This window comes from Schistocerca nitens, chromosome 6 (genome assembly GCF_023898315.1).
Source record: "Schistocerca nitens isolate TAMUIC-IGC-003100 chromosome 6, iqSchNite1.1, whole genome shotgun sequence".
Classification (NCBI taxonomy): domain Eukaryota; kingdom Metazoa; phylum Arthropoda; class Insecta; order Orthoptera; family Acrididae; genus Schistocerca; species Schistocerca nitens.
Window position 1 is genome coordinate 511,601,128 of NC_064619.1, and position 16,649 is coordinate 511,617,776.

Sequence of the window (16,649 nt, forward strand, 5' to 3'; positions counted from 1 at the left end):
TTATTTCCATTTTAATTTGAATTTATAATTATAGTTGAAAATCATGTTCATTATTCCTATTTGCATGATTCACTCTGAAGACATTTGACCTGAAGTATTTAATTATATGGAACTCTTTGGATGTAAAAGATCAGTGCATTTTATGACAGCATATATGTTTGTACTTGTTGACTGATGTGTAACAAGCAATAATAAGCAGTCAGTCAGTTATGGAGGAGTGAGTTGGCATTAGATGTTGTATTTGTGTTATTTATTTGATCCACTAAACCTTATCCTTATATACATATATAAGCAACATTCTTTATCACTTACTTATATATTCTGAAAATATGACTCTCCACTTGTAGTATGTAAAGACTGTAATAATTAGTATAACTTTATTCATATTTTCAGTTGTAATTTTCTAGTTAAAGTGGCTTAATTATAAGTCAGAGTGAAACAATAAATAAGTAAATAAATAAATAAACAAAAATTGTATTCATTAGTACATTATTACACACACACACACACACACACACACACACACACACACACACACACACACAACAGTTTGTTGCGAAAGCTTGAATTTTGTGTGTGTGTTTGTGTTTGTTTGTGTGTCTATCGACCTGCCAGCGCTTTCGTTCGGTAAGTCACATCATCTTTGTTTATATATATATATATATATATATATATATATATATATATATATATATATATATATCTGCTTGTGTCTGTATATGTGTGGATGGATATGTGTGTGTGTGCGAGTGTATACCCATCCTTTTTTCCCCCTAAGGTAAGTCTTTCCGCTCCCGGGATTGGAATGACTCCTTACCCTCTCCCTTAAAACCCACATCCTTTCATCTTTCCCTCTCCTTCCCTCTTTCCTGATGAGGCAACAGTTTGTTGCGAAAGCTTGAATTTTGTGTGTATGTTTGTGTTTGTTTTTGTGTCTGTCGACCTGCCAGCACTTTCATTTGGTAAGTCACATCATCTTTGTTTTTAGATATATTTTTCCCACGTGGAATGTTTCCCTCTATTATATTGATATCAGTAATTTGAACCCAACAATTACGTTTGTAATTGTCACTGTTGCATTTCGAAATCTTTTCTGTCGTCTTATTTTCTCTTTCTGGTTTTGCCAGTAGTTTCACTTTGTATTCACCTTCTCCTTTTTACCGTAATCTGCTATACAATTTTATCCCGCCTATATATACTTAATAATACGTAACCCACTTCCAAACCATAACCAAAAAAATTTTTTTACCGCTTTCAACACTACCGCCGCTATAAAATCCACCATTTCTAGTTCACAAACAGTTCCTTTCACCTTTTAAACAACCATTTCGGCTAGTTCTAATAACTTTCGCTTTATTTCCATTTCCGTTTTTCCCACATCACTGATAATTTTTATCCGCTTCACACAGGTTTTAACGTCATTTTTTTTTCGTCAGACAATTGTTAGCCTCATTTTTATAATCTGCCACCACAAAACCACTCCTTTTAATGTATTACACGCAGTTTTTTCGAAATTTTCCCGAATTTCTCCGTCCTTTAACGTGTTTTGGCGGCAACACAACCACCTAACCTTTGTAGGTGTATCTGTATATGTGTGGATGGATATGTGTGTGTGCGAGTGTATACCTGTCCTTTTTTCCCCCTAAGGTAAGTCTTCCCGCTCCCGGGATTAAGGGAGAGGGTAAGGAGTCATTCCAATCCCGGGAGCGGAAAGACTTACCTTAGGGGGAAAAAAGGATGAGTATACACTCGCACACACACACATAGCCATCCACACATATACAGACACACTCTTTCCTGATGAGGCAACAGTTTGTTGCGAAAGCTTGAATTTTGTGTGTATGTTTGGGTTTGTTTGTGTGTCTGTCGACCTGCCAGCACTTTCATTTGGTAAGTCACATCATCTTTGTTTTTATATATATAATAGAGGGAAACATTCCACGTGGGAAAAATATATCCAAAAACAAAGATCATGTGACTTACCAAACGAAAGCGCTGGCAGGTCGATAGACACACAAACAAACACAAACATACACACAAAATTCAAGCTTTCGCAACAAACTATTGCCTCATCAGGAAAGAGGGGAAGGAGAGGGAAAGACGAAAGGATGTGGGTTTTAAGGGAGAGGGTAAGGAGTCATTCCAATCCCGGGAGTGGAAAGACTTACCTTAGGGGGAAAAAGGACGGGTATACACTCGCACACACACACATATCCATCCACACATATACAGACACAAGCAGACATATTTAAAGACAAAGAGTTTATGCAGAGATGTCAGTCGAGGCGGAAGTGCAGAGGCAAAGACGTTGTTGAATGACAGGTGAGGTATGAGTGGCGGCAACTTGAAATTAGCGGAGATTGAGGCCTGGTGGGTAACAGGAAGAGAGGATATATTAAAGAGCAAGTTCCCATCTCCGGAGTTCGGATAGGTTGGTGTTGGTGGAAAGTATCCAGATAACCCGGACGGTGTAACACTGTGCCAAGATGTGCTGGCCGTGCACCAAGGCATGTTTAGCCACAGGGTGATCCTCATTACCAACAAACACTGTCTGCCTGTGTCCATTCATGCGAATAGACAGTTTGTTGCTGGTCATTCCCACATAGAATGCATCACAGTGTAGGCAGGTCAGTTGGTAAATCACGTGGGTGCTTTCACACGTGGCTCTGCCTTTGATCGTGTACACCTTCCGGGTTACAGGACTGGAGTAGGTGGTGGTGGGAGGGTGCATGGGACAGGTTTTACACCGTGGGCGGTTAGAAGGATAGGAGCCAGAGGGTAGGGAAGGTGGTTTGTGGATTTCATAGGGATGAACTAACAGGTTACGAAGGTTAGGTGGACGGCGGAAAGACACTCTTGGTGGAGTGGGGAGGATTTCATGAAGGATGGTTCTCATTTCAGGGCAGGATTTGAGGAAGTCATATCCCTGCTGGAGAGCCACATTCAGAGTCTGGTCCAGTCCCGGAAAGTATCCTGTCACAAGTGGGGCACTTTTGTGGTTCTTCTGTGTGATTTACCAACTGACCTGCCTACACTGTGATGCATTCTATGTTGGAATGACCAGCAACAAACTGTCTATTCGCATGAATGGACACAGGCAGACAGTGTTTGTTGGTAATGAGGATCACCCTGTGGCTAAACATGCCTTGGTGCACGGCCAGCACATCTTGGCACAGTGTTACACCGTCCGAGTTATCTGGATACTTCCCACCAACACCAACCTATCCGAACTCCGGAGATGGGAACTTGCTCTTCAATATATCCTCTCTTCCCGTTACTCACCAGGCCTCAATTTCCGCTAATTTCAAGTTGCCGCCACTCATACCTCACCTGTCATTCAACAACATTTTTGCCTCTGCACTTCCGCCTCGACTGACATCTCTGCCCAAACTCTTTGTCTTTAAATACGTCTGCTTGTGTCTGCATATGTGTGGATGGATATGTGTGTGTGAGTGCGAGTGTACACCCGTCCTTTTTTCCCCCTAAGGTAAGTCTTTCCGCTCCCGGGATTGGAATGACTCCTTACCCTCTCCCTTAAAACCCACATCCTTTCGTCTTTCCCTCTCCTTCCCCTCTTTCCTGATGAGGCAACAGTTTGTTGCAAAAGCTTGAATTTTGTGTGTATGTTTGTGTTTGTTTGTGTGTCTATCGACCTGCCAGCACTTTCGTTCGGTAAGTCACATCATCTGTGTTTTTAGATATATTTTTCCCACGTGGAATGTTATATATATAATACAGGGAAACATTCCACGTAGGAAAAATATATGTAAAAACAAAGATGATGTGACTTACCAAATGAAAGTGCTGGCAGGTCGACAGACACACAAACAATATATATATATATATATATATATATATATATATATATATATATATATATATATATATATTCTCTCTCACACACACACACACACACACACACACTTTAGAACATGTGAAAGTCAATTTTCTGTCTTGTGGTGTGACAATGAGGATATTTCATATTTTAGGAGGACACTGTTATTGTTATTTCATATTTCTTCATAAACATTGCACTTTCAAAGAGGTAAATACACAAGAGAGGAAGAATCACCATCCTTTTATATAGTGTTCTGCAGGGTTGTTCCTTTTTATTTTACCCATGATTCTCACTATTCTTTTTTGCATCCTAAAGACTTTTAGGCAGAATGGTTAGTTACCCCAGAAAGTGATCACATACTTCAGAACAAATGTATATTAGCATAGTAAAAAGTCATCAGACAGTCCTTATGACAATAGTTTTGAAGCATGTGCTACTTAGTCTCTTAAATATACTATAATGTGAGTATCTTGGAGCCAGAGCCACAGTAATTTTATATTAGCTACACTTGCAACATCTGTGTCTGACATCTGAATTTTTTATATTCTCTTCACTATTTCTCTTCACATTATGAAAATTTAATGCTACTGTTTTACTTTTATTTATTATTAATTTGGTTTGGCTGAACTAGTTTACAACATTAGTTAATGTCTCAGTTAGTGTAGTCTGTAACACTTCTAATGTCCTCCCATTGTCTAAAATGCTTGTGTCATCTGCGAGTTGGATAGTGCTGTGACACTGTTTGGTTAATAATAGGTCATTTATGTATATCAAAAATAGGATGGGGTCCAGTACTGAGTCCTACAGTATGCCATATGTGACTTGTTTGTAATCAAAATAGTGTCTGGTTGATTTATTATCTTCGTGAAACTGTATTTCTACTACTTGTTTGTGGCCAGTAAGATATGATCAAAGCCAGTTGTTAATTTATACTTCTGATACCAATACTACCACATTTCTGAAACAATAGGATATGGTCTACTATGTCAAACGCCTTAGACATATCAAGCCATATGCCAGTTATTTTTTCTTCAGTATTAAGTTTTTGGAGCACTTCAATCAGAATTTCAAACATTGCTGTTTCTGTTTTTCAGTCTTTCTGGAAACCATGTTGGGCTGTGGATAATATGTTGCACTTTTACAAAACAATAGGTTTATAATTGGCTATGCTTCTTTCTTCTCTTTTCTAAATAGTGGCTTGAGTTTCATTATCTTTAAGCAGGAAGGAAAGATTCCAGTTGTGAATGAACTGTTGGAAAGGTGGATTAATGGTACAGCAATGTAGTCACCTGCATTTTTAATGAAATAATCCAGAATCTCATTCACACATGTTGAAAATTTTGTTCTTAAATTACTAATTGCTAGTATAATTTCTTTAGAATTGATAGAAGAAGAACTAGGGAGTACTGTCAGCTGGGGTAACATTGGCCCTTTGCAGGCAACATTGGCCCAGAGGAAAACAAAGATTCTACATCTAGCACTTCATACAAATGGAAATGAATATCCATGTTTTGGATTTACTTTGGCCCAAACGATGTTACGCTTACAGGTTGTTTATTTCGTTATCTACCAGTAATTATTTTAAAGATTAATTGCTCTTTTGAGCAGAATTCTTCCCAATGAGGCTAAAAAATGTTTTTCTTCTTATTTTACAGACAATGCCATGAATACACAAGAAGAAACTTGGTTGTAGACTATACGCAAATTACTCACTGGAGAAGTTGGAAGAATGTTTAGAAGTGGTTCGTGTACATCAAATGACGCAACATGAAGCAAAACAAAGGTTTGGGATACCCAGATTGACCATAAAAAACGAGCTTGCTGGCAAGCATTCAAAAAATGGAGGTCGATCTTGACTGTTTACAGATGAGGAAGAACTTCTCTTTCAATACCATCTCATAAAGTTGTGCGATTTTGGATTTCCGATTGATGAACTGGACTTTTGTATGGCTATCAAAAGTTATTTAGATAAAAAGGGTGACAATATTCCTGCATTCGAGAATAATTTGCCTGGTTATGAGTGGACAAAATACTTTTTTGAAATGCCACAATGAACTCTCTGTTAGAATGAGCTCAAACATCAAAAAGGTCAGAGTTCAAAAGTGAAGCAGACTTGAACAGTTACATGGATAACTTAAGTGAAGCTGTGAAAGATTTTTTACCATCCAGAATCTGGAATTATGATGAAATGAACCTCTGTGATGACCCAGGAAGTAAGAATGTGATTTGCAAATGAGGTGCAAAATATGTAGAAAACATTTGTAACTTTAGTAAGAGCTCAACTTCTATAATGTTCTGTGGCAATGCTGAGGGCAGGTACTTGCCACCTTATGTAGTGTATAAAGCTGAGCACATTTGGTCCACATGGACGGAAAACGGATCTCAGCACACTCGATACAACCGAACCAAAAGTGGCTGGTTTGATGGAGTGGCATTTCAAGATTCTTTTTTATCCCACTTTCTCCCTGCAGTGAAGCATGAAGAACAACCAGTTGTACTCATTGGTGGTATTGGTGATAACTATCTTCCTATATTAACCAACAAGTGCTTCAGGTGTTTAAGGAAAATGCCATTAGTTTAGTGTGCTTACCACCTCACAGCAGTAATCTCACACAACCATTGGATGTTGCTGTTTTTGCTCCAATGAAAAAAATTATGGCAGGGGATCTTGAGGAAGTGGAAAGAGTCCAAGTCCAGCTCCAAGTTTACTATAGTGCTCCTGTATGAACTAATGGATGGCTTACAAGTGAACATATCCAAAAATCTTATATCCGGCTTTGAAAAGTGAGGAATTTTTCAATTAATCAGGGAAAAGCTTATAGAATGCTTGCCGACAAATAAAAATCAAGTTGACATGGTAGGAGAGGCATTCCTAGAACAGTTAGAGAGAAAACAAAGTGAATATATAAGTTCCTCAACTGATGCTAAGAAAAGAAGAAAGAAGCTAAATGTGCCTGCTGGGAAAAGTATCTCAGTTAATGATCTGAAACCACTTGCTGCTGAGATACCTGCCTCTTCTCGATTTTCCCAGAAAAATAAGGAAAGATAGAAGAGAATCAGACTGTCAAGTTGCTCAGGTGATGATGATCCTGATGATGTATAACTGGAAGAATCAAGTGAAAAAAATGAAACTTTTTCAGTGCCTGAGGAGTGCTCATCAAACTGTAATGAGGATTATGTCCTTTTCAATGGAGAAAAGTATCCAGGACAAATAAGACAGATTAATGAGATGGGCTGTGTTGTTGAATGCATGGAGAAGAGACTTAAGAGTTGGACGTGGCCTGAAAGACCAGATTCAATGTTATATTCTTGGAAAGATGTGTTGTTCAAAATAAAAGAACCCAAAAAGGTATCTAAAAGGAATCAATTTTCAGTTCCTGAATTGGACAACTTTATTTAATCAATTTCTACAATATTTAAACCATTCTGAGCTTTTACAATAAATAATAAAATAAAGATAAACTAATTGGTATTTCCTTTTTCATTCTCTCTCCTTAAATGTTAGTTATCTAACTCAATTTTGGGATTTAAATGACTTATTGAAGTTTAGTAACATTTTATAATTATATGATCCTTTTTGGTTGGTTGAACATTGGCTCATTGCATTTTTTAGGTTTTTGTAGACAGACTTGAAAATGCAGGACAAAGTTACCCCAAGGAAAGGTAACATTTGCAGAGTTTTTTTAAAAAATATTATGGTCATAAACAGTTTCTAAAACTTTGTAACACTAGACTAATTTTGTCACACATGGAATATAGATGCTTTAAAAAATATTGTATTACAGTTTATCAGTACTCTGTCAGCTACCAAGAGCTTAACATGTCAAATATTGTGGAAAAGTGGGCCAATGCTACCCCTGATGACGGTATGGGTTTCTATTTAGATTTGCTGGTGATGTGGTAGAATTTTTTTTGGAAGATTTTATACCATAGAGTAATTGTTCACTAATATGTGTATTAAAAGCACTGGTTACTTCTTCTGAATTTGTAATTTTTTTGCTGTCTTGATCCAATGGGGGGGGGGGGGGGGGGAGGAGGGGAGTGCTAATTTCCTATTTGCTGTTAACTATCTTCTACATGGATTTCATTTTTATTCCTGTACATTATTATATGGAGATGCCATTTTTAGCCTACTTTATGACTTTGCGAAGCACTCTTATAAATCTTGTTAGACTGTGAATTTACTGGATTTTGGCTGGAAATGGTTTTGTTAACGTTTGTATTCAATGGAAGTTTAATTTGTGAAATGTTGTACAAATGTACATGATCTGAAAAAATAAAACAAGTGATGAAGAAACTTATACAAGCAATGTCCAGGTTGTATTATTTAGCCTGAGCGTACATTCTAGACATGAACATTGTTACTTAGAGTGAGCCACAATATTTTATGAGCAAGAAATTCATCAAAGTTGGTTGCACCCTGACTCTCATGACCAAAACCACCATGGCCTGCTGTGTTTTCCCCTGGGATTGCCTTTGAGCTGTCATCAACAGTGTGTAATGGGTGTTCTGGTCAGCCACAATGTTTGGCATTTATTTGCGATGGATATTTATCAGGAGCAGCCTTCCCATCATGCAAATCAGTTGTGCCCACACCCTGATGAGTCATTACTGCTGCAGTCTTCCAATCAGCTAGGTGGCAGGGTTAGTCATGATATTGTTCAAGGAATGGGCTCCCAGTTACAGCAGTGCGCTATCCCATTGCTGCCCCTTTCACACATTATGGCACCCTTCCTTCACCTGGTAACCTTAGGCCCAAGCAAGGCTCACACCTGGACCTACTGATGTGGAGCCCATGGACTTTAACCCACCGTTACCCTGCTCCTGCTCCTCCTCCTCCACCTCCACAATTTCCACCTCCTCTCATCCTCACTGGTGGATATGGCCTCAGCTCCATCACTGTCAGTGGACTGACCATTGTCTCCACCTCCACACCATGCTGCCTCTCCAGTGGAGCCAGCAGTGTCAGCATTGTTTCCTGTTGTAGGCAGTCCACTGACTGGGTCTTCATCTCACAGCCGAAGCCTGGCCATTTTCAGCCATGTGTGGCCTTTTCATGGTGGAGGGTTTTAATATCATCACCAACAGACATCATGGTGGAGGCAGATGAGATGGGTGGTTATCACAGTGGAATAGTGTGGAACACTGTCATGGAGGGAGCACACAACACATGGTATGGGCAGACCTGCTGATGGAAACTTTTGCCTCCTGGCAGCAGTAAACTGGGCATGGCAATTCTAGTGCTGAGTTCAGCCACCATGGACCATGTCTTATGCATCATACCATGTGCTGTTTCCAGGTTCTTAGTCATCAGCTACCATACCTTGTGCCAACAGCATTGTTTAGTGATATTATTGTGCTCTTTACAATTTGTAAATTACACTGGCACTCTTCCATTATCACTTATAACTTTGTAGAACAATTCTGTCACTTTATCTCCATCATTCTTTAGTAACTGAGCAAGGAAATTGTCTGTCCTTGCCACTTTGTTGTTGATTTTGTTTTTCAAGCCATGTAAAGTATTACTGAATTCTTGAACTGGGAATTGGTTACATTAGTAATGCATTATAGATGTCTATCGATAGTTCTTATGGCCTTTTCTTTTCTTTTCTTTTCTTTTCTTTTCTTTTCTTTTCTTTTCTTTTCTTTTCTTTTCTTTTCTTTTCTTTTCTTTTCTTTTCTTTTCTTTTCTTTTCTTTTCTTTTCTTTTCTTTGAGTCATCAGTCTTCTGACCAGTTTGATGCAGCCCACAACAAATTTCTCTCCTGTGCTAGCCTTTTCATCTCAGAGTAGCAATTGCAACCTATGTTCTCAATTATTTGCTAGATGTATTCCAGTTTCTGTCTTCCTCTGCAGTTTTTACCCTGTCCAACTCCCTCTAGTACCATGGAATTTATTCCTTGATGCCTCAGCACATGTCCTATCATCCTGGCCCCTCTTCTTGTCAGTGTTTTCCATATGTTCCTTTCCCCACCAATCGTGTGGAAAATCACCTAATTTCTTACCTTATCAGTCCACTGAATTTTCAACATTCTTCTGTAACACCATATCTCAAAGGCTTTGATTATCTTCTCTTCCAGTTTTCCCACAGTTCATGTCTCACTACTATACAATACTGTGCTCCAAATGTGCATTCATGTTTGGTACTAGCAGACTTCTCTGAGCCAGGAGCTCCCTTTTTGCCAGTGCTAGTCTGTTTTTAATGTCCTCCTTGCTCCATCCATCACGGGTTATTTTGTTACCTAGGTAGAAGAATTCCTTAACTTCATCTTCTTTGTGATCCCAAATTCTGATGTAAAGTTTCTCGCTGTTCTCATTTCTGGTATTTCTCATTACTTTTGTCTTTCTTTGATTTACACTCAATCCATATTCTGTACTTGTTAAACTGTTTATTCCATTCAAAACATCCTGAATTCTTCTTTACTTTCACTGAGGACAGCAATATCAACAGCAAATCTTATTATTGATGTCCTATCACCCCAAATTTTAATTCCACTTTTGAACCTTTTTTCTTTTATGTCCCTCATTGCTTCTTTGATATACAGACAGAACAGCATGGGCAAAAGATTACAGCCCTGCCTTACACTCTTTTTCATCAATGTACTTCATTCTTGGTCTTCCAGTCTTATTGTTGCCCCTTGGTTCTTGTACATATTGTATGTTACCCATCTTTCCCTATAGCTTACCCCTATTTTTCTCAGAATTTCGAACATATTGCATTAATTTACACTCTCAGACTCTTTTTCCAGGTTGACAAATCCAGTGTATGTGTCTTTATTTTTCTGATATGAATATAATAGAGGGAAACATTCCACGTGGGAAAAATATATCTAAAAACAAAGATGATGTGACTTACCAAACGAAACCACTGGCATGTTGATAGACACACAAACAAACACAAACATACACACAAAATTCAGCTTTTGCAACTAACAGTTGCTTCATCAGGAAAGAGGGAAGGAGAGGAAAGGATGTGGGTTTTAAGGGAGAGGGTAAGGAGTCATTCCAATCCCGGGAGCGGAAAGACTTACCTTAGGGGGAAAAAAGGACAGGTATACATTCACGCACACACACACACACACACACACACATATCCATCTGCACATATACAGACACAAGCAGAAATTTGTAAAGGCCAATTTTGTGTGTATGTTTGTGTTTGTTTGTGTGTCTATCAACATGCCAGCGCTTTCGTTTGGTAAGTCACATCATCTTTGTTTTTAGATATATGTCTTTATTTTTCTTCCGTCTTGCTTCCATTATCAACCTCATCTACAGAACTGCCTCTCTGGTGAACAAAAGAAAATGTAACAAGAACAAACCTATGCCCTGTATGACAATAAACTGCATTTGCAGTGATTGAAGCCAAGAAAGAGTTTCCTTAGAATATAAAAGGTACCACTGCTGAAAATGCCAGGGTGCAACTTTGGAGGGGTAAGACTTCCCCTCTCTAGCTGGAAAAGAGTTTCTGAAACTCTGCCTCTAGGACATGACAAGGAATGGAAATCTTTGAACAGGCTGAGATCAGGAGAGGCTATATCAAGTTGTAATCTGGCAAGATGGGGCTACAGTACAGAAATCAATATTAAGTGTGATTGTGGGGAAGTCCAGACTGTCCATCACATGCTTCAGGGTTGACTGTGTTCAGCCTCCTGTAGTCCAGAAGACTTCCTTCAAGTGACAGAAAATGGACTGGAAGTGGTCAAATTTTGGTCAAAGACTATATGACATGTTAACTGTGTGCCTATGAATGTTTCTGATACAAGAATAATAATAACCTTTCCTAAAACTAAACAGATCACTGTCTAACAGATCCTCAATTTTCTTTTCCATTCTTCTGTATACCGTTGTTTTCAGCAAATTGGATGCATGAGCTGTTAAGCTGATAGTAATAATTCTCACATTTCTTGGCTCTTGCCATCTTTGGAATTGTGTCGATGCTGTTTTTCAAAAAGTCTGATAGTATATCAGCAGTCTCATACATTCTACACAGCAGTGTGAATAGTCGTTTTGTTGCCACTGCCCCAACGATTTTGAAAATTCTAATGGAATCTTATCCATCCCTTCTGACTTATTTCACCTTAAATCTGCCAAACCTCTTTTAAATTCTGATTCCAACACTGGATCCCTTATCTTATCTCTTCCCTGTCAACTCTATTTTTTCTTCTATCAGATCATCAGACAGGACTTCCCCTTGTAGAGGGCTTCAACACACTCCTTCTAGCAATCCACTCTCTCTGCTACATATAACAGTAGAATTCCCATTGCACTCTTAATGTCACCATACTTACTTTTAGTTTCACTGAAGATTGTTTTGACTTTTCCATATGCTCAGTCAGTCCTTCCAACAAGCATTTCTTTTCCAACTTCTTCATGTTTTTCATGCTGCAATTTTGTCTTAGCTTCCCTGCACTTCCCGTTTATTTCATTTCTAAGTGGCTTGCATTTCTCCATTTCTGAATTTCCCTGAACATTTTTGTACTTCCTTCTTTTGTCGATCAGCTGAAATATTTAATATGTTATCCATATTTTCTTTACAGTTGCCTTCCTTGTACCTATGGTTTTCTTTCTAACTTCTGTGAGTGCCCTTTCTAGAGAATTCTTCCTGAGTAGTCTCTTAAACTTCAGACTATTTTTCAACATTATTAAATTGTGATCTGAGTCTATATCTGCTTCTGGGTATGCCTTACAATCCAGTATCTTATTTAGGAATCTCTGCCTAATCATGATATAATCTGACTGAAATCTTCTAGTGTCTCCTGGCCTTTTCCAAGTATACATCCTCCTCTTGTGATTCTTGAACAGAGTATTCACTATGATCAAATGATATTTATAGCAGAACTCAATTAGTCTGTCTCCTCTCTTGTTCATATTACCATATTCTCCCATAACCATTTCTTCTACTCCCACCTCTACAATCACATTCCGAACCACCAAGACTATTAGATTTTCATCTCCCTTTACACACTGGATTACCTATTCAATATCTCAGATGGAAGTCAGATGGTGCTAACTGGACTGTATGGAGGATACCATACGATGGTGAAATTCAATCTCTCAAGTTCTGCTGTGGTGGCTCATGAATTGTGTGATTTGGTATTGTCATACTGCAGGAAAACATTTCCCTTTTTCTTTCAGACCCTTGTTAGCCGTCATTTCAGAGTTCGCAGCATTGTGATGTAATGATCTGAATTTATTGTTGTTCCATGATCAAGGAAATCAACATAGATTACACCATCTGCATCCAGAGCACTGAGGCCATGATTTTTCCAGCTGAGGGCTGCATTTTGAATTACTTTCTTCTGGGGCGAGTCTTTGTGTCAATATTCCATAGATTGACTTTTCATCTCCAGGTCGTAATGGTGTACCCATGTTTCATCTCCTGTCACAATTGATTGGAGAAAGGCGTCACCTTCATTCTTGTAACATGAGAGAAGTTCCTAGCAAATTACAAGTCTGTGCCCTTTCATTTCAGGAGTCAGCATCCAGGGTACCCATCGTGCACAGAACTTCTGATGGCCATGCAAAGCAATAATGTGTACCACACATTCATGTGAAATGCTGATTGTGCTTGCAGTTTCTCTCTGAGTGGTATGACAATCATCCTTAATCAATCAGTCAACATTTATTGTGTGAAACTTGGTGGTTGCTGTCACAGGAGTCCAACTCTTTGTTTGTCACGCAGGTCAGATGTTCCTGCCTCAACATTTTTAAACTTACTCGCCCAACAATGCACAGTACTCACATCAACACAATCACCATAAACTGCTTTCATTCTCTGATGAACCTCCTTTGGAGTGACACCATCTGCTGTCAAGAATTCAATGACTGCATGTTGCTTAAATCACATTGACCGACCGTCTGCACAGGGTTTCATACTTTACCCTGCAACAACACAACCGTTCAATGCTAAAGCTTCCTTCCAATTGGAGCTGTAGAGATGATGCTACAGAACAAGCCAGTGCCTCCCACATACCAATGCTGCCAACTGTTGAAGACTTACGAAGGTGGAGGCATTACTTTCCAGTCAACCCTTATATATTCTTTATCATACACTTTTTCAGTGTATTATATCCATCTACTTGCCAATTTTTCAGATTCAAAGAGAATGTTACTTCTTTAGTTTTTAAATATCAAACAATGTCTTCTATATTTTAAGTAAAGTGTTTTAATTTTTTTAGTCGATTTTGTTTGTATTTGTTTTTGTGAGGTTCTGACTCACTACGGTACTTATTTGTCTCACATATATTTTCCTTTGTATCACTTACTTATGTAATTCAAAATTTATTTCTTATTATTATGAGATCTAGTATTTTGCATGATATCCACGGATAACTTGGCTTGAGTTTCATTTTTCTCTTGCACCCATTTCAATAACAGATCCTTGTTCATGTCGTCAATCTCAGCTCTTAAATTAATCCACTGGGTCTTCATTTTTTGGTATTTCTACACACCACACCATCTCAGTCATAAGTTAATTTAAATCTAATACTTATTAAATTTAAATTTAAATCTAATGCTACCCTTTGATATAACCACTAATTGTTTGCTATAAATGTTAAAATCTGCATAGGAATTTCTAGATGTAATTTGTTCCTGTATACTGCTTGATGTAGAGTTGACACTGTATGCAGTGAATTTTGTTTGCATATTTTATGAAAAAGAAAATGTGCTTGCCATTTTAGAAATAATTATGCTTGTTATATGCAGTAACTGCAAAGAAAAGTGTCCTCCAACCACTACTGCAGATTTTGTTTTAAGAAATAATTTTTGCACTCTCTTGATTTATATTATTTAAAAGCATTAGATAAGTATATCAACAGGTCTTACTTTTGTTCCTGCTCAAACATGGAACATCGAAGAGTGAGCATATTCGGTGCATTTCTGGAACAGAAATGAAAAGTTGAAATAAAAAAGAAAATCAAACAAATGTCATACCATCAGCTAATTTAAAAGTAAAACCAAGAAAAAGAAAGTCATAGACAATAACGTTTTTAAAGGTGGGTTATTGTGTACATTTTGTCTCTTATTTTTCGTCATTTAACAATATTATGAAAAGGAAAGTTCCCACTCACCATATAGTGGAGATGCTGAGTTGCAGATAGGCACAGCAAAAGGACTTTCGCAATTAAAGCTTTCGGCCATTATGGCCTTCATCAACAATAGACCACACACACACACACACACACACACACACACACACACACACACACACACACACACACACACGTGAAAGCAACTCACACAACGACTACAGTCTCAGTCAACTGAAACCACTCATTTCAACTGCCTGAGACTGCAGTCATGTGTGTGAGTTGCTTTCACATGAATGTGTGTATGTTTATGTGTGTCTGTCTTCTATTGTTGCTGAAGGCCTAAATGGCCAAAAGCTTTAATTGTGAGAGTCTTTTTGTTGTGCCTATCTTTGACTCAGCATTTACTGCTATATGGTGAGTAGCAACTTTCCTTTTCATAATATTGTTACATTCCATCCTGGAATTTCCATTGTTTGATTTTTCATTATTTATTATTCTTTGGGTATCTACACTCCTGGAAATTGAAATAAGAACACCGTGAATTCATTGTCCCAGGAAGGGGAAACTTTATTGACACATTCCTGGGGTCAGATACATCACATGATCACACTGACAGAACCACAGGCACATAGACACAGGCAACAGAGCATGCACAATGTCGGCACTAGTACAGTGTATATCCACCTTTCGCAGGCTGCTATTCTCCCATGGAGACGATCGTAGAGATGCTGGATGTAGTGCTGTGGAACGGCTTGCCATGCCATTTCCACCTGGCGCCTCAGTTGGACCAGCGTTCGTGCTGGACATGCAGACCGCGTGAGACGACGCTTCATCCAGTCCCAAACATGCTCAATGGGGGACAGATCCGGAGATCTTGCTGGCCAGGGTAGTTGACTTACACCTTCTAGAGCATGTTGGGTGGCACGGGATACATGCGGACGTGCATTGTCCTGTTGGAACAGCAAGTTCCCTTGCCTGTCTAGGAATGGTAGAACGATGGGTTCGATGACGGTTTGGATGTACCGTGCACTATTCAGTGTCCCCTCGACGATCACCAGTGGTGTACGGCCAGTGTAGGAGATCGCTCCCCACACCATGATGCCGGGTGTTGGCCCTGTGTGCCTCGGTCGTATGCAGTCCTGATTGTGGCACTCACCTGCACGGCGCCAAACACGCATACGACCATCATTGGCACCAAGGCAGAAGCGACTCTCATCGCTGAAGACGACACGTCTCCATTCGTCCCTCCATTCACGCCTGTCGCGACACCACTGGAGGCGGGCTGCACGATGTTGGGGCGTGAGCGGAAGACGGCCTAACGGTGTGCGGGACCGTAGCCCAGCTTCATGGAGACGGTTGCGAATGGTCCTTGCCGATACCCCAGGAGCAACAGTGTCCCTAGTTTGCTGGGAAGTGGCGGTGCGGTCCCCTACGGCACTGCGTAGGATCCTACGGTCTTGGCGTGCATCCGTGCGTCGCTGCGGTCCGGTCCCAGGTCGACGGGCACGTGCACCTTCCGCCGACCACTGGCGACAACATCGATGTACTGTGGAGACCTCACGCCCCACGTGTTGAGCAATTTGGCGGTACGTCCACCCGGCCTCCCGCATGCCCACTATACGCCCTCGCTCAAAGTCTGTCAACTGCACATACGGTTCACGTCCACGCTGTCGCGGCATGCTACCAGTGTTAAAGACTGTGATGGAGCTCCGTATGCCATGGCAAACTGGCTGACACTGACGGCGGCGGTGCACAAATGCTGCGCAGCTAGCGCC

General features: G+C 39.6%; 1 protein-coding gene across 1 annotated transcript in view; it reads right to left on the minus strand.

Moving 5' to 3' along the window:
• LOC126263025 (uncharacterized) overlaps positions 1–14,786 on the minus strand; it is a 54,945-nt gene extending 40,159 nt beyond the window's left edge. The window contains exon 1 of the mRNA XM_049959991.1: positions 14,669–14,786. Coding sequence (XP_049815948.1) covers positions 14,669–14,720 — 52 coding nt within the window. The 5' untranslated portion in view covers positions 14,721–14,786. The remainder of the gene's footprint in view (positions 1–14,668) is intronic.
• Between the last annotated feature and the right edge of the window lie 1,863 nt (positions 14,787–16,649).